Source organism: Sturnus vulgaris, chromosome 29 (assembly GCF_052056855.1).
Source record: "Sturnus vulgaris isolate bStuVul1 chromosome 29, bStuVul1.hap1, whole genome shotgun sequence".
NCBI classification, from domain to species: Eukaryota; Metazoa; Chordata; class Aves; order Passeriformes; family Sturnidae; genus Sturnus; species Sturnus vulgaris.
In genome coordinates, this window is record NC_142271.1 from 4,035,593 (window position 1) to 4,058,016 (window position 22,424).

Sequence of the window (22,424 nt, forward strand, 5' to 3'; positions counted from 1 at the left end):
GCACAAAGATCCCACCCCAGCACCTTCCCTGGAATTTCACCCACCTGGAAAGGGCCCTCACCTCCTCCTGCACGGAAAGGGAAAAACATTTCATCCTCTTTTTCCTTTCTGGGGAAAAAGGGAAAAGGGATTTTGCATTTCTCAGCTCCAGCAGGTTCCTGCAGAGGCTCCCGAGGGAGTTGTGTTGTCCCAAAGGGTGACACTGACAGCTTAGAAACTCTTTATTTAAATACTTTATTTAAAGCTTAACGCAGTTAACTTTTATATATATATATAGATAGATAGATATAAACAATTTCTTCTCTCACTTCCCTAAATGAAAGCTGGATTTAGGGGGATACATTACTTGGGGTGGGGGTTGTTGTTGTGGTTTTTTTTCCCCTTCAAATAAAGTCATTTGTTATACATATAAAAATATATTACTTGGGTTTCCTTTCAGTTACAGGTGACACAAGGGACAGGGCGGACAAAAAAAAAACAAAAACGGAAGACGAGCACAAGGACTTCCAAAATGAAAAGAAAAACCAGGGGATTGAAGCATGTGGCACACTTGGAATTTGTAGTGCAACAGCAAGCCAAGAACTCCACGTTCTGCGACACAAACATGGCACCACTCAGACTTGGGACACGTGGCCTTGCTCCCAACAGGCTCAACAGGACACGACAGCACCAAAAACCAAAAAAAAAAAAAAAAAAAGGAACTTCCAAAATCTGGAAGTCGAGCTCCTGGCCCTCAGAAGGAGCTGGAGATGGGGGATTGGGGATGGGGGATTGGGGATGGGGGATTGGGGATGGGGGATTGGGGCTCTTCCCTCTCCCAGGGACGTCAACAGCGAGAAACACCAAAGGACAAAGGGGGGGGACACGAGGATTGGCACTGGATCCAGCTCCTGTCCCGGGAGGAACAGGGACACAGCCGGCAGGGAGGTGGGGCTCCAGAGCACCCCAGGGCATGCCAGGGCATCCCAGAGCACTCCAGAGCATCCCAGAGCATCCCAGAGCACTCCAGAGCATCCCAGAGTTCCCCAGAACATCCCAGGGCACCCCAGAGAATCCAAGGACATCCCACAGCTGCCCAGAACATCCCGGGGCACTCCAGGCCATCCTAGGGCATCCTAAGGCATCCCAGAACATCCCAGGGCATCCCAGAGCACTCCAGAACATCCCAGAGCATCCCAGGGCACTCCAGGCCATCCCAGAGCACTCCAGAACATCCCAGAGCATCCCAGAGCACCCCATGGCATCCAAGAGCATCCAGGGGCACCCCACAGCAGCCCAGAGCATCCCAGAACACCCCAGGGCACGGCTCTCCATCGGAACAGGCACAGAGAAATCCAGGGAAAGGCCACGGGGAGGGGCGAGGGGACATCCCGGAGCAGCTCAGCGCAACCCCGGCACGGAGACAAAAAATCCACAGCAAAAGGCCACAAATTTACCCGGAATTTCAGCCCTTCCAGGTCTGCAGTTGAGGGAACAAACTGCACATTCACTCCTGACACGGAGCAGAGGCTGCTCCCAGCCCCAGCCAGGCACGTGGGTGTTGGCAGCGACTTTGATGCCACTCCAAGCCCGGCTGCCCGGCGGCTCCGCTCCCACTCCCACGTCTCCCATTCCATTTCCCACCCACCCCGTGTTCCACCAGCCCCAAGTGCACAAATTCTCATTCCCAGCTGCTCCTCTCCACAGTGTTTTCCCCCTCGGTTGGTGGCTCAGCAAAGCCACCAAGCTCTTTTGGGACCCCCCCCCCCCCCCCAAGGCAGGAGCGAGCCCCAGTTTGGCAACGAACTGGGATGCAAAGGAGCAGCTCATAAATAAATAAGTAAACAAATAAATAAACCCACGGCACTTCTCAGCAGCTGCCAGAAAGAACCCTCATTAAAAATAAAAAGTAAAAATAAAAAAAGCAGGGTATGGCACAAGTGAAGTTCTCTAGACCAAACTTCCAATCTCCCTCATGGTTGTGGCCTTTCCCTCCTCTTCTAAAGCAGGGAAGGGAATTTAAGGATTTAGGCAATCAGGTTTCTGTAATCACAGTGTGTGCCCATGGCTCTGTGTCCTCCTCGTTGAATTGCAGCTGCCCAATTGAAATTGAATCTGAGACAGGGACAGAAGGAGAAAAAGCTTCAGGAACAAACAGTGAGCTGAGGGGGGAAAGGCCACGGCGTGAGCTCCCTCGTGTCCAGGCACATCTGGAACCACAAGGAAAACCCCAGCTCTGGAGTGGCCTCACTGCAGAGCCCTCCTGGAGGTGTCAAATCCACGGGGAAGGGGCTGGATCTGCTCAGAGCTCCCGAAGCAGCAACTTTTGGGAGCACTCCCCCATGGCACTGCCCAGCTCTGGCTCTGCCCACGCCACTGCTCCCGGAATTCAACCCTCAGAGTCACCAAACATCCCACAAGGCTTTAAAAAACGAGCGACACAGAGAGGAAGAGGACGGACAGACAGACAAGACAGACGAGCCTCAACAGCAGGAGCTGCAGGAGCCACGCCGGGCCCCCAAGGAATGGGCGAGCAGGGAAGGCAACGGCGAGTGGGAGCCACACGGGGCAGGACACAGCACAGGGAAGGGCAGGGACAAAGCCACGACACGGGGCTGGCACTTGGGGCCCTCACAGGGGCAGGTCAGTGCTGTTGTGCCGCGTTTTCCTCGAGGTGCCATCGTCCCTGGGCAGGGCCCGCTGCAGGCTGGACATGGCCGCCGTCTTCTTGAGGTCGATCACGGCGTACGAGTCGGTGCGGCGGGCACCGGGGCTGGCAGGAGGTGCCACCACCCGCGGGTCCTGGTGGCCCTTGCAGGGCTCAGGCTCCAGCTCCACCTGGATGTAGTTGAGCTGCCGTGGAGGCTCCGGGCAGGGCCGGGGGAAGTCGAAGCTGAAGACGTTGGGCAGGCGGCTGCGCCGGGCTCGGGGCAGGAACGGCCGGCGAGGCTGCAGGGCCGAGCTCTCCGAGCCCATGGAATTCTGCAGGGGCTCCTCCTCTCCGGCTTCAGAGAAACCATTGGGGGATGGCGTGGGGGCCGTGGCAGCATCCTCATCCCTGTGCCGGGCCGGCTGCAGCTCCCACACCGGCGGCAGCGCCGGCAGGTTCTCGTAGTGCAGCAGCGCCGAGCGCCGATGCGAGCAGCTCCCGTCCTCCTGGCACACCTTGGAGCGGCCAGCCCGGCACAGGGACGAGCCGCTGGGGGCCACCAGCCCGTTGAGGTTCTCATAGACACACTGTGGGGACGGACACCCCTCCCGACACTCGTTGTTGTTGTTGTTGGGGGGACAGAGGTGAGGCCGGCATTCCCGCGGGTGCCGGCACAGCCGGCGGTAGCCGGAGCTGGGAGCCAGCACGAATTTCACCTCCCCTGGCTGCAGGAAGACCTGGGGGTTTCGGTCTTCCAGGGAGCAGCTGTGGTTCCTAGGGGGGAAAGGAGGGTGGGCTTCAGGCAAGGAGTGCATACAGTGCCGGCCCCTCGGCTCCGGCTCGCCGGTGTTCACGTAGGTGTGGGACTGCAAGGAGAGAAGCAGAGGGACAGTGAAAGGAGGAGACAGCACAGAACCAGAGCAAAGCAGCTGAGAAACCAGCAGGAGAGAGGAATTTGTCAGTGGCTGATGAGGAAAAACAAAAAATATTTTGGAAGTTGGGAAGGTTTTGGGAGGGAAAATGTAAAAGTTTGGTTTTGTGGGCTGGGAGAGACAAAAAGACTTCAACTGCAGATACACGCTGCGTGTCCACATGGATGGAGATCTGCAGGAATTTCCTCGTGGAAAGGGTGCTCAGGCTCTGGAAGGGGCTGCCCAGGGAGGTTTGGAGTCCCCAGCCCTGGAGGTGTCACCTGGACGTGGCACTGAGTGCTCTGGGATCGGGCACAGGTTGGATGGAATCTTTTCCAACCTCAGTGATTCTGGGGTTCTGTGTCATGCTCCATGCACATCTGTCTCCTCGAGTGGCTCACAGGTGAGCCCACAACCCTCACACCTGCCCAGGCCTCCCAGGGAGTGGCTCAGACCAGCTGGGTTTTGTAGGAAAAGAATCTTAAAATTCTACAACTGCGAGCAAAGAGCTGAACCTCAAAAACAAAAATAAAAAGGGTCAGAATTTAGGGGTTGTGTGGCAGCTGGCAGGCAACTGCCACCCAAATACCAGTGGGGTGAGGACACAACTCAGATTTTTGTGACAGAGCATCAGTTCTAGTGAAGTATCAAAGAGCAGGAGCCTCCAGGAGCAAAATGAAAGAGAATAGAAAGAGTGACAGGGTGTGAGCATCCCCTGAGCTTTGAGTGAGGGAAACCCAGAACTGCACCCAGCAGAGTTTAGGGTGGCTTTACCTGCTCCTCAGGCCCCAGGAGGGGGTGGGTGGAATCTTCCCCCACAGAGGAATGTCTCAGGCTGCTCACTGAGGGGTGCCGGGCTGCAGGGTAGGACAGGGATTCTCCAGGGAAGCTGTGAAATCCATTGGGAAGTCCAGTGTAGCCCAGACCTGTGAGGGAATCAAGGCAGAGAAGCATTAAATTGGTACAGAATAGAATTATTACACTTTTAGAGTGAGCTGGGCTCTTCTGGACACCCTGGAAGGTAAAACCAGCCTGTCCAGGGGCTGGAGCACACACACAAGGGCCAGGCCCTCCTTTAAATCTAAGGATCTAAAGGATTTAAATCTAAGGAATTTAAACCTAAGGAGCCATTCCAGATGTGGCTTCCTGCAGAAACCACCTGACCCTCACAAGTGCTGCTCAGGAGAGGCCGCTTGGCAGTGGTGGGGTGTCACCCAGCCGAGGAGTGACAGCTCCGACTGCCTGCAAGGGCTTTGTGTGTCCCTGTCTCACACAGGGACCTTGAAACAGGAGCACACAGGGCAGGGAGCCAGGGGCAGTTTGGTGGGGGCACTGCAGATGTGGTCACTGCACTGAAAAGAGAGAGAAAGGACAGCAGCACACACGGACTTTTTCGGGGAAAAAAGGCCAATTTATTGTACAGCCAGCCCGGATTTAAAGTGTGTCAGTGCAGCCAGGACAGGACAGGAGCTCATTGGACAATTGGGAAAAACATCCTCGGGACAGCACCTCAGGATGTGTCCCACGGGAAAGACACCAGGGGTTAATGTTGGTGATGAATTCCACTCTGTTTGTCACCGTGTTCTCACCCTGGGAGACTCCTCCCTAACTGAAGCTGCAGTCAGCTTGTCAGCCTGGGAATGGAGCTGAGAGTCAGGAGAAATCCAGGCCTGGGAAGAATTTCCAAGCTGGAATTCCCCAGCTCTGTGAATGTGCGTGTCCACATGCAGATGTCACCCCCAGCCCTGTGTCCCCTGTCCTGTCCCCAAATCCAGGCTCTTACTGCTGGGGCCCTGGGGGCTCCTGGCCAGCTCCCTGTCCGAGGGGTGGCTGTTCCTGGTGATCACCACGGGCTCCTCCACCACGTTGATGCTGTTGCACTGCATCAGGTCCTGCAGCAGGTTGAAGATTTCCTCTGCTCGGGAGCACTTGAAGGCAAAAATCCCTGCCAGGGGTAGAGAGGAGGGTTAGAACAGCGAGGAAGTGATCCTGCTTTAAAAATATGTGTTATTGCCACTTCTAAATGAATTCTGATTTCTTCTGCTGTTGTATTAACACTGACAGGAAAGCAACCAACAGCCCTGTGGATTATTCAGGAAGTAACACCAGAAATCACGGAATACAGAATCACAGAATAACCAGGTTGGAAAACATCTCCAAAATCATCCAAAAGTCCAATCCATGCCCTAACACCTCAACTAGACCATGGCACCAAGTGCCACAATACAGAATGGTTTGGAAGAGAGCTGAAAGATCACCCAGCTCCACTCCCAAGCTGCCACAAGCTCCATCCAGGCTGGCTTTGTGGAATGTCACAGCACACAGGTGTGGAGGGCCAGGTGAGCTGCTCACCTCTCCTGTATGACCTCCCCTGGCACCCAGCCCGTCCTTTCCCAGGGGAAAATCCAGAGGAAAATCCAGGCAGTGACTCCTCAAAGCTGGACTGGGCCCTGTGCATGGGAAGGTCACGTTTTTTAAAATCTCTGGGATTGAAGAATCTCTCCCCAAAGGAGCCAATCCCAGGCTGGCACACGCACACACCAAAGCCATGGCAACAGGAACACCCTGGCAACAAGGGCTGCTCCCAAAGATCCACGTTTTCCACGTTCTGCCCCCAAAAAACCTGCTGGATGTGCCTGGCATCAGGTGGGGAGCAGCATCAGCAAGGAGGGCTCCAGGTGAAATGAATAAACAGGATAAAATGCTACAAGGAAGGGAGAAAAATCAACCAAACACATCATCCCTCTCATTTCTGATGAAAGACAAAAATTCTGCAGGATGTGAGAGCTCTGCTTCACCCCCTCTGCCTGGACCTGAACAGAACCAAACCACACAGAGGGCAGAATTTTCATCCCTGGATTAACTTTTCACCCTGCAAAAGGCAAAACAGAAACCAAAGGACAAAGTCCCTGATAGGAGAGGAAAACCCCACTGCAATGAATATTAAAGAGCAGCAGATGCCACTGTGGATTCACAGACCCTGAGCACTCACGGGAATCCTTCTGGAGTTTACAAACACATTAACAGAATGAGAAAACAACTTTTTTTTTTTTTTTTTTTCTGTCTCAGGGGATGCAGATTCCAAGGAAATGTTCAGCTCTTTTTAAAAGCAGCAGAGACAGGCTGGTGAAGGAAGCAAGAGGCACCACAGTAAAACTGTAATTCCTCTATTCCCAGACTATTCCCAGTGCTGCTGGTGACTTGGCATCAGCTCCTGGGTGAGTCACTTCCCTGTCCATGCTCACAACATCAGGGAAACGTGGAATTCCTTTTTCTCTGTCACAAAGTGCTGCCAGACCCAAAATCAGAGCTCTGAGTAGAACCAGCACTGACCAATGCACTGAGGAAAACAAAACTCAAAACAAAACTCCAACAAAAACTGCTCTATGGAATAAATAATCCTAAGGGGGACCTGGGAAAAGTCCAGATGTTGCTGCCCCCGAGGCACTGCCCCTGCCCCCAGGAGTCCCCAAGACACCTCCAGGTATTGTCCCTGTCCCCAAGGAGTCCCCAGGCATTGTCCCTGTCCCAGCCCTGTCCCCAGCACTGTCCCTGTCCCAACTCTGACCCTGTCCCCAAGGAGTCCCCAGGCACTGTCCCTGTCCCCAGCACTGTCCTTGTCCCAGCACTGTCCCTGTCCCCAGCACTGTCCCAGAACTGTCCTTATCCCTGTCCCCAGCACTGTCCCCGTCCCCAGGATCCCCCAGCACTGTCCCAGTCCCAGCACTGTCCCTGTCCCAGCCCTGTCCCTGTCCCTCTCCCAGCCCTGTCCCAGTCCCTGTCCCTGTCCCAGCCTTGTCCCTGTCCCTGTCCCAGCCCTGTCCCTGTCCCAGCCCTGTCCCTGTCCCTGTCGCAGCACTGACCCTGTCCCATCCCTGTCCCAGCCCTGTCCCTGTCGCAGCACTGACCCTGTCCCATCGCTGTCCCAGCCCTGTCCCAGCCCTGTCCCTGTCGCAGCCCTGTCCCTGTCCCTGTCCCTGTCGCAGCACTGACCCTGGCCGGTGTGGCAGCGCCGGCCGCTCTCGAAGGAGAACAGGTTGGAGTCGAAGCCGTAGCGCCTCAGGCTCAGGTAGGGCCACCTGACGGCGTCGCGCTTGTGCGTGTGCAGGATGAGCTCCCTCTGCGTCAGCTCCATCACCCCCGAGCCCAGCTCGTGCCCCTCATCGTCCACGTTCGTCACCTGCAGGGGACACAGCGGGAAGGGCAGAGCTGAGGGTGGAAAAGAGCTCCGGGATCAGCGACTTCGAAATTTCTGCTTCCATGGCCGGGGTGGGAACTCCCCGCCCTGACCATGAGGAAATTCCTGCTGATTTCCAGCCTAAACCTCCCCCGGTGCAGCTTGAGGCTGATTCCTCATCTTGTCCCTTAAGGCTGATTCCTCAAAGGACTCGTCCTGGCTGTCCCCTCCTGTCAGGCACAGCCACAAGGTCCCCCCTGAGCCTCCTTTTCTCCAGGCTGAGCCCCTTCCCCTTAGGATTCTCCAAACCCTTCCCCTTCCCCTCAGGACTCTCCAGACCCTTCCCCATCTCCCTCAGGACTTTCCAGATCCTTCTCCAGGTGCTCCAGCTCCATTCCCCTCCCTGGACATGCTCCAGTCCCTCAGTGTCTCCCTTGCTTGGACCCTTCAGGTGTCCCTGAGCAGCTCCCCAGCCCACCCAGCACTGCAATTCCATGGATTCCCCTCCATTTCCTGCTGCTTTTTCCCAGCTGAGAGCAGGGATCCATGGCTGGCAGGAGCTTGGCAGCTCAGCTGCTGTGGCTGAGCCCAGGCTCTGGAACACAGCCCTGAGCAATAAAAGGTTTTTCTCTCCAGTCCCCCATTTCCTTGAATTTCCCAAGCAGAGGCAATTTAGCAGCAAATACAAACACATTTGCAGCAGGAGTTTCTTAAGGAAAGAAGGAAAAAAAAAAACAAAACAAAACCAGAAGTGATGAATTTGCAAATCCTCTGGAGGGATATTTGTGTTCAGGAGCAGAAATTTGTTCTCCCTCATGCAGTCAGAGCTGTCCCAGAGCCTCTGGTGGGGTTGGAAGGGCAACAATTTACCTTGAATTTGGTGGGATGGTTGTCTGGGATGCTGTCTGTGCACAGACAGCTGCAGCAGCTCCCCATGACGCCAGGCAGAGAGGCAATCCCTGGGGACAGGACACAAACTGTGGCACAATCACATTCCCAGTCCAGCTCTCCCAGCATCTCCAGCCGTGCCCTCCCCCATCCCAGTGGATCTGCAGCTCCAACTCTTTGCTCTGCTCCTCAATTAACGAGCCCTGTAAGTCTAACATTAATTAAACCAAACAGGTTTCTTACCATTAGGCAGTTGTTGGATTTGTTGTGGAGGAGTGAGAAGGAATTCCCACTGCAGTCCCTCTATCTCCCTCGGGACTTCATGGCAAGCAGGTTTCACCTAAAACATGAGGGGAACACTCCCATCTTCCACCTGGCAAGGAGAACACAATTAAACAATGATAAAAGCAGAGAAAATTAAAAAGCAAGGGGTGGGAGAGTGATTGAACTTCCCTTCAGACATCCCAAGGAAAGCGTGTGCATTTTGTGTTTAATTCATTCCATTTATATCAATACAGAAAACTCTGCACAACAATGAAAAACACACAGCTAAAAATAATTTTTAAAAACGAACCAAGAGATATTTTATTTCCTGGCTTTGGGATCCTACAGGGGAGTGGGGTTTACCAGGGTGGAGAAAATAAAACTGAGCAGCCAGGGGTGGTGAGGCAGCTGCTGCTGAGGAATGTGAAGGTGCCTTCACTGCAGGGAAGGTCCTTCAGGGTCAGAGAACCAGCAGCTGCTCTGCTCTGGAGCAGGAGAAGCAAAAAAAAAGGCCAGAAAACACAAAAACTCTGATATCTGACCCAGAAAACACAAAAATTCTGCTTTCTGACCCAGTCAATGCCAGGATCTGACCCAGGAGCAGGCAGGCAGGAGTTGCACACAGTAGGAGTGAGAAACACTCCTGGGTACACCAGAAACACTCCTGTTTTTTTTAACTGTAGTGAGAAATGTGGAATTCTGCTATCCCTGATGGAAACTCGGGCAGGTGACAGGGGAGGATGCCAGGAGTGCCCTGAGAGCAGCTCAGTGCCTCCACCTGATCCACCAGGACCCCCAGCCCAACACCAGGGCAGCAAATGGCAATTTGGGAGCCTCTTCCCATTGGGAATTATTTATTTTAGGAATCTCTTTCCTTCGAGAATTCTTTCCTTTGGGACTCACTTTCCACTGGGAATTCTTTCTTTTAGGAGCCTCTTTCCTTTGGGAGCCTCTTCCCATTAGGACCCTTTTTCCATTGGGAATTCTTTCCTTTGGGACCCTCCTTCCTTCGGGAACCTCTTTCCATTGAAACCCTTTTTCCACTGGAAACCTCTTTCCTTTGGGAATTCTTTCCTTTGGGACCCTCCTTCCTTTGGGAATTCTTTCCTTTGGGACCCTCCTTCCATTGAAAGCCTTTTTCCACTGGAACCCCCTTTCCATTTGGAGCCTCTCCCTCTGCCATGCCAGAATCTGCCTCCCCCCTCCTCCAAAGCAGCCCCAGGGATCGTGGAGTGGCAGAGCTGCCCTGGGCCCCTTTCCAGCGTGGAGGGAGGGGGAAGAGCCACACTTGAGCTGCCCGAGGGTCCCATTCCATTTTTACATCAAAAATCCCCTCCCACTGCTCCTCTGTGCCTCCACTTTGGCCCTTGGAGAATTCCCCAGCCCTGCCAAGTGCCCAGAAGAGGAAAGTTCCCTTCTGTGCAAGCTGAGAACAAACAGAGCCGGTGCCAGCTGCCCTCCTGCACACACCTGCCAGCCCTGCAGCACCACCACACCTTCCTGTGCCACCCCACGCCCTGCCCCTGCCCCTGCCAGCCTCTTTGTTTTCCTAGGCTCCCCATGGATTTATTCCTCTCATTACTGGTCAGTGATTTAGCACAGATCCTGCTCCATCTGATCTGGGCATTGGGGGCTGTGTCCCCTCTGGCTGTGCTCTCCCACTCCCACCTCAGGAAATCCCTCAGGAATAACAGCTGGGAGGAAACATTCTGCCTCTGCCTCCTCTTTCTTTTCTCCTCTTCCTCCAGCCCCATCTTCGGGGGTCAGCCCGAAGTGCTGTGGTTTATCAGGGACAGCTTTTACAGTGAGAACTGAATAAAAAACTTAAAAAACCACCACGAGCTCCCTGAACCCTCCCTCGCTGCTTCCCACTGCTCCTCGCTGGTGAATTTTTCAGCAGCATCCCCTTTTCACACAGAGATTCCCGGGTGTCCAAGCTCCTGCTCTGCACTCCCAGCTCACCTTCCCACACCTGAGTGCCAGTTCAGAGCCCAGCCAGTCACTAAAAACACCCCGAGAGCCCAGCACGGCTCCCCACAGCAGGACTGGGTCCCTCCTGAGGCCACCAGCCCCATCCAGGCTCCCAGAATCCCAACCTAAATCCTGCCTGGACCAGGCTCTCCCGAATTCCCATCCTCCCAAACCCCCAGCCTGCAGAAGCCCCCGGTGCCTTCACCCTCCTGCCAGCTCTTCTCTTAACCCCAGAGCTGGAGAAGCAGATCCCCCTCATCCCAAAGGATTGGGGCAGCCCCAGCCCTGCCTCGTGTGGAAAAGCACCAGGTCCCACATCAAGCCCTCCAGGACACGCAGGGACAGACCCAGGAATTCCTCCCAGGAAAAGGAGGGAGCAGCTCTGGGGGCAGGAAGGGCAAGGAGAAGGGGCTGGAGGAAAGAGGAAAGGGATGGGGGGGTTGAGGAGGGGGATGCAGGGAGGAAAAAGGGAATGGAGAGAGGAGGAAAGGGATGGAGGGATGGGGAAGGGGATGCAGGGATGGGGAAGGGAAGAGGATGGAGGAAGGCAGCAGGGGCTGCAGGGACATGGAAGAGGATGGGGGGATGAGGAAGAGGATGGGGGGATGAGGAAGGGGATGGAGGGAGGAGGACAGGGATGCAGGGACATGGAAGGGGATGAAGGGATGAGGAAGGCGATGGAGGGAGAAGGAAGGAGATGGCAAGAGGAGGACGGGCCCGCAGAGCCCGTGAGAACGAGGGGCCTGAGGAAGGGGCGAGTCCCGGGGGTACCGAGGGGCGGCCGGGGGAGCCCGGGGAGGCCCGAGGGGACGGGGACGGGGGCGATGCCGCGGCCCCGCTCCAGGTACCTGAGGCGCTCCCGGCTCCGCCGTCCGGGAGCTGCGGCCCAGGGCCCCCCGGCCCGGCCCTTCCCGGGGCCCGGAGCGTGTCGGGGCCCCCGGCCCGGCCCTGGCCCTGCCCGGCCCGGCGGGTCCGGGGGTCCCCGGTGGGGCCCGGAGCGATCGGGGCCGGGCCGGGCCCGCCGGAGCAGCCGCACCGCCAGCAACGCGCGGCCGCCAGGGGGCGCCAGGGGGGGGCGCGGCGGAGCACGGGGGCGGGGCTTGGGGGCGGGGCTTGGGTGGGCGGGGCTGGGTGGGCGTGGTCTGGGGTAAGAGGGGAACGGGAGGGTTTGGGAGGGGGGTCAGTGAGGGGATTTTGGGGGTTTGAGGGAGGAGAGGATGCTGGGGGGGTCAGCGCAGGGGGATTTGGGGTTGGGGGATGCCCGAGGGGGATCAGTAGAGGGGTTTTGGGGGGGGTCAGTGAGGGGATTTTGGGGGTTTGAGGGAGGAGAGGATGCTGGGGGGGTCAGCGCAGGGGGATTTGAGGGTCTGGGTTCGGGGGATGCTCGAGAGGGATCAGTGGAGGGGATTTGGGGAGGGATCTGGGGAAAGAGAGGGCTTGGGGGTCAGTGGAGGGGATTTGGGGAGGAGTTTGGGGAAGGAGAGGGGCTGGCGGATCAGCAAAGGGGAATCTGGGGTTGGGGGATGCTCGGGGGGATGACTGGAGAGGATTTGGGTCTGGGGAAGGAGAGGGGCTGGGGGTCAGTGAAAAGGGATATGGGGTTGGGGGATGCTCGAGGGGGATCCGTGGAGGGGACTTGGGGAGGGGTCTGGGGAAGGAGAGGGGCTGGGGTTCGGTGCAGGGGGATTTGGGGGTCTGGGCTGGAGGGTTGCTCGAGGAAGAGTCAGTGGAGGGGGATTTTTGGGGGGTCTGGGATTGAAGGATGCCCTCGGGGGTCAGTGGAGGGAGATTTTTGGGGGGTCTGGAGTAGAGGGAGACTCGAGAGGCCCTGGGGAAGGAGAGCACAGCTCCCCGTGCACAGCCCAGAGCACGAAACCAGTGCAGGCAATGCTGGGGTGGCCCGGGGGTCCCCCCGCACCCCCAGACCAGCTTGGGGGGCTCCTGCAGGATCCTGAGCGAGCCCAGCACGCCCCGTTTCAGCTCCAGGACACACCCGGGACACACCGAGCCCACGAGGGGAGTTTATCCCTTTTACAATTCACAATTCACAATTCCATAATTGCGGGTTTTACAATTCCAACCCCACCCGCGGCTCCGTGCCGGACATCAGCCCCGGGTTTGGAGTGACTGGAGCCACCGAGCTGTGTCCTGCCCTCCATGGGGACACCGTGGCCACACGGGCTGATGCCACCTCGGGAAAGCCCCGAGTGACCCCTCTGTCCCCAGGGAGGACTTTGCCCATGGATCCTTCCGCTCTGGGGAGGGATGGAGGAGCGCGGGGGGAGCAGGGGACGGGGCGGGGGGGCTCTGTCACCACCCGAGGGGACAAAGTCCAAAGCAGCAACAGGGGCAAGATAAAGCTGCAGAGACCGAGCTCCCAGCGACACAACAGCGTGGGGACATTGAGCACCTCAAAGGGACAGTGACAGCCCCGGCGGGACCCCTGGAGGTGCTCACCCCTCCTCCTCTTCCTCCTGCTTCTCCCCCTGCTCAGGGGATTTTGCAGAGGGTCCTCAAGTGGTTTGAGTGGAAAGAGACTTTAAAAATCCCATTCCTGCCATGGACAGGGACAGTTTCACCCATCCCAGCTTGTTTTAACTGATGCATTTTGGGGCTACCTAAAAACGGAGGGCAGACAAAATTAAGGGAATAAAAAGCATATTTATATTTATTGAAGGGCCTCCAGGTTTCAGGCAGACAAACCCCCCAGGGCTACACCGAAAACGGACCACGGGTCAGGGATTTACACACTTTGATAAGTTTGGTCCATTTGTATATTGGGGGTTAATCTTCCAATTACAGCTTCAGGTAATGAAGTCATTTACCCCAAGTTTGCTGCCCCCAATTCACTTTTGTTTACATTTCTCAGGGCCTGAGGCAGTGAGGTGTCCTTGGTTCCCAGGCCTGGAGAGGAATTGTTGTGTCTGACCAAAATGGGAAAGCAGCAGCCAGCACTGAATATGGAGATTAGAGTTGTAATTAAAAGTAAATATAGTATTTTATATCTATATATACAAAATAATATATATATATATATCAAAAAAGTAAATACACACTAAAGAATTGCAGGATTACAAACATGAAAAATATAAAAGCCAAAATCCTAAGGCATCACAGCCCTGTCCAACCTGGCTTTGGACACTTCCAGGGATGGGGCAACCACATCCATAAAGCAGCACCATAACCTGTGCCCCAGCACCGCCCTGCACCTCGCCCAGCGGTGCCAGGGGCTTGTCACGGAGCCTGGCACCTCCTCTGCCAAATCACCACCCCTGTGCATTTTGGCTGCAGTCCCGACCCTGATCCCAGAACCTACACGAGCCATCTGCACCCCTCGGGGCTCCCAAAACGAGCCACAACTCCTGGGACCACGCAGGTGGCAGAGATCCAGCCTGGTCCCCGCAGATTTGGGGTTTTTTTGGGGGGGGATGCTGTGTCCCTTCTCATCCCCAAAGTCACATCAGCGTGCAGGAAAATCTTACAGCGGGGTGAGAAATCCACAGAAACACAAACCAGGACGCTGTGCCTCGCGTCAGGCTCTGATAAATTTTCCCCTGACTCCTGCCCGGGTGGAATTGCTGCAGCCGGAGCCGGTCTGGAATGGCTTGGAGGAGCCTCGTCAGGTGTTCAGGGCTTGTGGAAACTAGGACATCCTGACTTGCCGCTGGCTAACTCCTTTGTGAGAGCCCAGCCAAAGTTTCTCCACCTCTAAATTGGGGTGTAATGACACTTCCCCCTCTTTCATGAAGCTTCAACTCTTTCTGATCTCGGCAGGGAAATAAATCACCGCGCGGGATCATAAAAGTCATCAAACGGCAACCTGGGGTGAACCGAGCCGCAGATGGAGGGAAGGGCGCGGGCGCTCGGAAAATGAGAGGTAGGAGCGAGCCAGATGTCATCGGCAGCTCCTTCCCCTGTAGGGTTAATGTCCCCCCCCCTTCCCCTCCCTGCCTGCCCTGGAATTCCAGCCATTGGCTGGCTCCCGAGGTTTAGGCTAAAAAGCCTCTAATTAGGACCCCGGCTGCCGCGGAGCCAGTGCCTGGGCAGGCAGAGGGAAAAAAAAAAAAAAAAAAAAAGAAAAAAAGAAAAAAAAAAAAAGAGAGAGGAAAGCAAAAAGAAAAAAAAAAAAAAAAAAAGCGTTTCCCTGACTGAGCTTGGATGTTTTCCTTTCGCTTTGCAAAGTTTTCCCAGCCCAGGCTCCTCCATTCCCTCGCGTTCTCCGGAGCAGGGCGGGACGGCGGCCAAGCCCGGAGCGGCGGAACCCGGGGCCCGGAGCGCCGGGAAAGGACAGGTACGTGCGGCTGGAAGGGACACCCGGGCTCGGCTCTGCCGGCTCCGTGTGGAGACGGACGTGGGGGAGACGGAGATGGCTCCAGGAGCGAGGGGAATGAGGCAGAGCAGGGGGGATTTTGGCTGTTTGGAGATTTTTTTTTTTTTTTGGAGGGGAGGGAGATAATATCGCTGTCCCCGCGGTCTTTGTTTTGGGAAATGTCCCCTGGGAGCAGGAGGTGACGCCCGCTCCATCGTGCCAGGCTCTGCCAGCCCGGAGCGGGCAGGTGCGCGGGCAGCGGGGTCCGGGAAGGAAGGGGGGACAGCTCCCACCATCCCTGCTCCACCTGGGATTGGCCGGGAATGGGATGTTTCGGGATCGGGGATGGAGCTGGGCCCCTTCAGAAGTGCCGGGCTGGAATCTGGTGGCCACGGGGAAGGGTGGGGGGCTTCATTTCGGTGGTCGCGGGGAGAGGAGGGGTCGCGAATCTTCATCCCGGGGGTCACGGGGAGAGGAGGGGTCGTGAATCTTCATCCTGGGGGTCGCGAATCTTCATCCCGGGGGTCGCGGGGAGAGGAGGGGCGGGAGTCTGGGTCTGTACCTGCGGATGTACGAATGGGTGAGCCAGGGTGGGTTAATGGGTTACTGCTCCCTGCCGTGCCTGCGGGATTGAGGGAAAACACAGCAGGGAAAGCTTTTTGCAGCACTGGCACATCCCCTGGTGAGCCGACAGGCTGCGGTCCCCTCTGGTGTCACGGTGCTGTGTGGCACAGCAGGATGCTGAGACCCTCCCCCGTCATTTTGGGGGCTGCAAATGCCTTTTTTAAAGCGAGGGCCACGACCCTGCTGCGCCCAGCGGTGGCACCGAGGGCTGCCCCACCTGGTGCCACCCCAGGTCCAAAAGGAACCGTGGGCTCCTCGCTGAGACCGGCTCCAGGTCGGGCAGGACTCGCTGCTCCGGCTCTCCTTGCCAGACCTCCGCTTATCTCGCCCCAAAAGATGAATCTTTATTGCTCTGCATCTTTATTGCTCCGCATCTTTATTCCACGCTCCTCCAGCGCAGCTGTGTTGATGGGAGCTCAAACAAAAACAGGTTATGCCGTGGGTGAGGCCAGCGCGGAGCTGCCAGTGCTGCTGGGTGCTTTGAGGGGCTTTTTGGAGATGTTGTGTTTCCTGGCGACTCTGCAAAAGCCGAGTTGAGGCAGGGATGCAGCGCCCTGGCCGTGCTGGGAGCAGGGAGGCTGTGCTGAATTCCGAGCGGGCTGGGGTGGCTGCGCTCCAAGTTAATGTGTGACCTTGGCAGCAGAGGGCTGGGAGCCCACACAGGCTCCCACAGCCAGCTGGAGACGGGGGCTGCTCTCGGGGAGCCAAATCAGATTAGTACAGCCAGGAATTTCAGCCTCTTGTACCCAGGGAGCCGCGACGGCTTCCGATCCTTTGGAGGAGAGCAAGAGGAGCTTGGGCAAACGCATCCGGAGGAGCTGCCACAGGCAGGACAGGAGGATTTAGGGCCAAGGCAAATGACACCAGTGCCACCCAGCCTGCCCGACTGGTCTGTCACACGTCCCTGCTGGCAGGGAGAAGCAGCTCCCCCAAAGTGCCACCATGGTGCCACCTCCCCCCGGCGCCTGATCCCCAGGTTTGAGGCAGGCTGGGAGCATCCCTGCATCCCTTGGCAGGCCAGCAGGGAGGGGCAGCAGCGGCAGTGCCCGGAGGCAGCGAGGGAGGGCAGGAAGGAAGAGGGGACAGAGCAGAGGAGCCAGACCTGTTGGGGCTGCCTGGCTCTTTAGCATGGGAGGCGCGTACCTCTGTCACCGTCTGGGGCTAATTACAGGGACTTGTTTACAGCCCAGACGGCCGCCAGCCAGCGTAATCACATCAAACTGGGCTGGGCTGGGCTCTCCGGCACATCCCCGCGCCTTCACAGCAGGCACAGGGAGCCCTGCCCAAGCCACTCTCCCCCAGTGTCACCCCCACCGCGCTGGTGGCCCTTGGATGGGGTCCCTGTGCCCCGCGGGGCTGGGGCCAGGCCGGCACCGCTGAGTCCCCGGAGCATCGGAGGGGTCTAATTAACAGCAGAGTTCCAGGAGATTACACAAATGCAGCTTGGAGGATTAATGAACAAGCACAGCCTGGGAATGCCCCCCACCTCCCACGGGGAGGGAGAATTGGGGACACCTTCCCCAGACCAGGCAGGAGCAGAGCTGGGCTGGGCACGAGGGTCCCCACTCAGCATCCCCAGGGTCTCACACCACTCTGCTCCTCCTGCAGAGCCAGGGCTGTTTCCTGGCCCACCAAAACAGCAAGGCCAGGGCTCTTTTTGGGCAGCAAATACGCAGCCAAGCCAGATTATTTCATCTCTGTCCCAAAGCACAGCTTTGAACAACACCCTACAACCAGCCCTGCATCCCCCCGGGTTGCCCCAGGGTTCCAGACCCCAAAATGGCAGGAAAAAGCCGGCAGCCCTTTTGTTTTATCTCTGATTAGCCGATCTGCAGCGTTAATCATTGACCCGGCAGCAGGGCAGGGAAACCTGAGCTGCCCCGGCTGATCCCTCCTGCTCCCGGCTCCGGAGCTGCCCCCTTTGGGTGCCACATCCCAGCACCCCGAAGGGAGCAGGGGCTGAGCTGGGGGTGTTGGGTGGGAGCAGTGGGGACACTGGGATGTCCCTGACAGGGGAGACACACCAGCACCATCCCAGTGTGGAGCAGGGAATGGATCCTGGTGGTGGCACAGGTGTAGGAGGGAGAAAATTTTGTGGTCTGGGCGTTCTCACCCCTCATCCCTGAGACTGTTCTAGGCGTGGAACATTTTCATTTTCCAGAGGGGTTGATCCCCTCGTTGCAGGAGTGAATCCCTGCGGGTGTTTGGTCACAGCCCCGTGATTTCCCCTCCCTGGGGAGCAGCATTTCAGCCCCATCCCACCCTGGCTCCCAATGCCAGGGCAGGAAGCGTGGGCTGAGGGCGTCAGGCTCTGGGCTGGCATCCAGGGAACCCCAGGAGCCACCACATCAGCATGTCGCCTTTGTTTTGGGAAGCCAGGGCAGGAAGGAAGTGCGGTGGAGAGGAGGAGGGGACGGCACCGGATGGGTTTCCACTGCCTAACCCGAGCCAGGCGTGCGGTGTGGGCTGGGCAGGAACAGCCCTGGGCACAACAATGGCAGCCCGAGGGGAAGGAATTATTTTCCACTGAATTGGCCTCAACCTCTCGGTCTGTTCCCACTCAGGGATGGGCCACTAGACCTGGGATTAGCCATGCCAGGGATGGGCCCTAAACCTGGGATTAGCAAAGGGCTGGTGGCAGCTGGGGGAAAGCTCCTGCTGTGGGTGTTGGTGTTTTCCAAAACGTGTTCCAGCTTGAGCTTGGGCATTTGGGGTCTTCCCTGCCTGGCTTCATCCCATGGATCCCATCCCATAAATCCTATCCCATCCAATCCCGTCGCATGGATCCCATCACATGGATCTCATCCCACAAATCCTATCCCATCCTCATCCCATAAATCCCATCCCAGTCCCATTCCAATCCCATAAATCCTATCCCATAAATCCCATCCCATAAATCCAGTCCCATCCCATCCCATAAATCCCATCCCAGTCCCATTCCAATCCCATAAATCCTATCCCATAAATCCCATCCCATAAATCCAGTCCCATCCCATCCCATAAATCCCACTCCCCCAGCCCTGCCGAGTGCCCGTATCCTTGGTATGGGTTTGCTGTAACCCCCAAAGAACCCCCCCAAAAAAATCCCCTGGACTCCTGCACTGGTTCAGCTGAAGGTCTCGAGGTCCTGGTGGTTTGGAGCATCTCCCCTGTCTGTCCTGTCCTGTCCTGCTGCCACGTGGGCACAGGATCCGTGTGCCAGGGATGGCTCCCGCTCCCTGCCTCGTGTCTGAGCACCTCTGGCTCTCTGTCCCCAGCTCATGTCCCTGCCGAGCCCTGCATGGCCCCAGCGGGACCAGCCCTCCCCGTGCAGCGCCAGCACCGCTCTGCCCCCGGCCTCGTCCGACAGCGACTCCGGCTGTGCCCTGGAAGAGTACCTGGAACCTTCCGTGGACCCCGCGCCCCCCGAGGTGGGCAGCACCCGCCTCTCCCCCAGCCCTGGCTGGTTCTCACACCCCATTTCCTGCTGTTAAACACACGTTTTAGCAGCTTTGAGCTTAATCCTCCTAAATTCCCACCTGTTTGTCCCAAGGTCCTGCCGTGCTTCGGGCCCCGCTCGCCGCAGCCTGGCTCTGCCCCTGACAGGACCCGGCTCCGTGCCAGAGCCCTCCTGCAGCAGCTGCCTCCTCAGGACTGCGATGTAAGACTCCTCTTTTTTGGGTGCTGCTCCCCTCCCCGATGCATTTCGGGGCTACCTAAAAACGGAGGGCAGACCAAATTAAGGGAATAAAAAGCAGTTCTATTTGTTGAAGGGCCTCCAGGTGCATTTAGGGCAGATAAAGCTCCCCAGGGCTACACCCAAAATGGACCACGGGTCATGGTTTTTCACACTTTTATAAATTTGGTCCATTTGCATATTGGGGGTTAATTTTTCAATTACATCTTCAGGCAATGAAGTCATTTACACCAAGTTTACTCCCCCAACTCACTTTTGTTTACATTTCTCGAGGCCTGAGGCAGTGAGGTGTCCTTGATTCCCAGGCCCGGAGAGGAATTGTTTTGTCAAAACGGGAAAGCAGCAGCCAACACTGTATATACAGTTACACCCTAAAGGATTGCAGGATTATAAATGTGTGATAAATATAAAAAGCCGAAATCCTAAGGGATCACAGCCCCATTTCCCTGTCCCCTGTGCCCCACAGGAGCGGTACTGCCCCGACCTGGCCGAGGAGGAGCGGAGGCAGCTCCGAGCCTTCAGCGCCCGCCGCAGGCAGGAGGCTCTGGGACAGGGCCTGGCGTGTCCCGTGCCAGGTCCCTGCCACGGCTGTCCCTGCAGGAAGGTGAGGTGTCCCCTCCAGCACCCATTCCCCTCCAGGGACCCATCCCCAAAAACCAGCCTGGCCCCAAACCCTGTGTCCCTCTGCCTCGCAGTGCGGCCGGAGGCTGAACAAAGGGGACCCGGGGATTTCGGCGTCTCGCCTGGGGGACCAGTTCTGGCACCCGTCCTGCTTCTCCTGCCACTTCTGCCACCAGCAGCTGGTGGATCTCATCTACTTCCAGCAGGATGGGAGGATCTACTGCGGCCGGCACCACGCCGAGCTCTTCCGACCCCGCTGTGCCTCCTGCGACCAGGTGGGCACCGGGCAGGGGGAGGCTCTGACCTCCCTTTGGCCCTAAATACCCCCGAGATCGGCTGGGGGCTCCAAATCCATCCAAACCATCTATGGGCTGGAGGAATATTCCTTCCTGAGCCTTGCAGAGAACTCCACGAGCTGGGGACTCCTCCTCACTCCCCAGCACAGCAAAGCACCGTGGGTTTTCCAGCAGGGTGCTGAGAGGATGGGGGTGGTTTTCCCACTCCAATGGGGTGCTGAGAGGATGGAAGCTGTTTTCCCATTCCAGAGGGGTGCTGAGAGGATGGGGGGCTGTTTTCCCACTCCAGCTCATCTTCATGGAGGAGTGCATCGAGGCCGAGGGCCGGCGCTGGCACCTGGAGCACTTCTGCTGCCTGGAGTGTGACGAGCCCCTGCGCGGGCAGCGCTACGTGATGAGGAGCGGGCGGCCGTGCTGCCGGGGCTGCTTCGAGAGCCTCTTTGCCGAGCCGTGCCAGGCGTGCGGGGACCCCATCGGTACGGCCGTGACCCCCTTACCTTCCCCCCGGGCTGGGAAGGCTGCGGAGCCTTGGGAGGATGGGTTTAAAGGGAAGAAGAATCTTTCCCTGAGCTGTGGCTGCCCCCGCAGGTGCTGACAGCGAGGAGGTCACACACCAGGGGCTGCACTGGCACGCCCGAGCCTCCTGCTTCTGCTGCAGCCTGTGCCGAAAGGCGCTGCGGGGACAGCCCCTCACCTGCCGCCGCGGCCGCCTCTTCTGCTCCGACACCTGCAGCCGAGGCCAGGACGCCTCTTCCACCGCCTCCGACTCCTCCGACTCGGCTTTCGCCTCCGCTCCATCCCCCGACTCCACGCCGCTGTCCCGAGCCGGCAGGAGCCCGGCGGCGGGGGGCTGCAGGCAGCGCGGGGAAGGGGCCGGTAGGATCCTGCTGCTATGGGCTGGGAGGGGAGTGGGAGCAAATCCAGCTCTGCCCAGCCCCTGGGGACGCTTTATTGGGGATGTCACACCGTGGGAAATGGTGATAAACCTCCAGCTCACCTCCCCCCGTCGGTGTCACCCCATGTGTCCCAAGACAACCCTCGCAGTGGGAGGAGGGTTGGGGGAGGGCAGGCTCAGCTTCTCTTTCCTCCCTTACACCCACTTCCCTCTTGCAGAGGAGTTTTTGGACCAGCCCCAAGTGCACCCCGCGTTCAGGAGCCCCGAGGATCTCGGAGCAGCCGCACGGGAGAGGAGCAGTGATGCTGCCAAGGAGCACTCGGGGGTGCTGGGACCCCCAGCCGGCCACCCCTCAGCCCCCCAGCCCAGCCCAGAGCGCCCCAACGAGCCTGGAGCCTTGGGCCACCCGCTTTTGGGGGGCCCTGACCCCCGAACGGCCGCAGGCAATGGAAACCCACAGTTCCAATTGGGCGCGTCCCCTCCCCGACACGGCCCCCGGGCAGAGGATGGCACGGAGGAGGATGACTCCTGGTGTCCCACCTGCTCCTCATCTTCGGACTCAGACTCGGAGGAGGAAGGTTTCTTTTTTGGGAAGCCCATCCCCAAACCCGGGATGAATTCCCTGGGCAGAGAGCCCCAAGGAAGGGGCAGGGGCAGGACGGCCAAGCACTGCAGTGTGTCCTAACAGCGGCGCCGGGGGTCCCCGAGTGGCACTGCCAGGTCCTGCCACGTCCTGCCAGGTCCTGCCACGGCCTCAACGCGTTCCAAGAGCGTCCTGGACACGGCCCAAGGCGGGTGGGAGAAGCTGCTGGGATCCTTCCCCCCCGGCAGCTGCTGGCAGAGCAGAGCCTGCAATTCCTGCCAGCCTCTCCCACAATTAGGAACAGGTAAAGCAGGAAGGGAGCGGGGCCGGCAGCCCGGGCTGGGCCTCCAGCACCTCCAACGAGGCAGGGAGAGCGGCCAGAGCTCCAGACAAGGGCAGCTGCCTGCTTCACCCCACTGGGATCCTCCCCTGGACTCCTCTGTGCCCCACTGGCACCTGCTCTCCATCCCTGGTGGCACCGTGTCCTGCTGTCACCACGGGGAGGGGACAGGGGCGCGGCTCTGCTGCTGCTGATGACGAAGCTCCAATAAAGTTTGGCTGAAATCTGAACGCAGGGTCT

General features: G+C 57.9%; 2 protein-coding genes across 3 annotated transcripts; one reads left to right on the plus strand and one right to left on the minus strand.

Annotated features, from left to right (window-relative positions):
- Window positions 1–215: 215 nt before the first annotated feature.
- Window positions 216–11,754, minus strand: FRS3 (fibroblast growth factor receptor substrate 3). Of its 2 annotated transcripts, XM_014872823.2 has the most exons (7): window positions 11,689–11,754; window positions 8,849–8,978; window positions 8,588–8,676; window positions 7,534–7,720; window positions 5,324–5,485; window positions 4,315–4,466; window positions 216–3,495 (listed from the first exon to the last, which is right to left on the minus strand). In XM_014872823.2, exons 3-7 carry the CDS (start codon window positions 8,651–8,653, stop codon window positions 2,611–2,613), a joined length of 1,452 nt encoding a protein of 483 aa, XP_014728309.1. In that variant the 5' UTR covers window positions 8,654–8,676; window positions 8,849–8,978; window positions 11,689–11,754; the 3' UTR covers window positions 216–2,610. The 2 variants fall into 2 exon arrangements, with proteins under 2 accessions (XP_014728309.1, XP_088036428.1); XM_088180302.1 differs by lacking the exons at window positions 7,534–7,720; window positions 8,588–8,676; window positions 8,849–8,978; window positions 11,689–11,754 and adding an exon at window positions 5,893–7,062.
- Window positions 11,755–15,033: 3,279 nt separating this feature from the next.
- PRICKLE4 (prickle planar cell polarity protein 4) lies at window positions 15,034–22,414 on the plus strand. The gene is made up of 8 exons (XM_088180304.1): window positions 15,034–15,131; window positions 19,031–19,183; window positions 19,306–19,413; window positions 19,916–20,053; window positions 20,145–20,345; window positions 20,656–20,842; window positions 20,955–21,242; window positions 21,480–22,414. The coding sequence occupies exons 2-8, from the start codon at window positions 19,034–19,036 to the stop codon at window positions 21,944–21,946; spliced, it is 1,539 nt and encodes a 512-aa protein (XP_088036430.1). The 5' UTR covers window positions 15,034–15,131; window positions 19,031–19,033; the 3' UTR covers window positions 21,947–22,414.
- Window positions 22,415–22,424: the final 10 nt, after the last annotated feature.

Coding starts and splice junctions, on each gene's coding strand:
- FRS3 (XM_014872823.2), bottom strand. CDS start 8,653: ATGGGGAGCTGCTGCAGCTGTCTGTGCACAGACAGCATCCCAGACAAC. Junction 5,486..7,533: donor GCGCTGCCACACCGGCCAGG/GTCAGTGCTGCG, acceptor TACCCCTGGCAG/GGATTTTTGCCTTCAAGTGC. Junction 3,496..4,314: donor TCCTGGGGCCTGAGGAGCAG/GTAAAGCCACCC, acceptor CTCTCCTTGCAG/TCCCACACCTACGTGAACAC.
- PRICKLE4 (XM_088180304.1), top strand. CDS start 19,034: ATGTCCCTGCCGAGCCCTGCATGGCCCCAGCGGGACCAGCCCTCCCCG. Junction 19,414..19,915: donor TGCCTCCTCAGGACTGCGAT/GTAAGACTCCTC, acceptor TGTGCCCCACAG/GAGCGGTACTGCCCCGACCT. Junction 20,054..20,144: donor ACGGCTGTCCCTGCAGGAAG/GTGAGGTGTCCC, acceptor TCTGCCTCGCAG/TGCGGCCGGAGGCTGAACAA.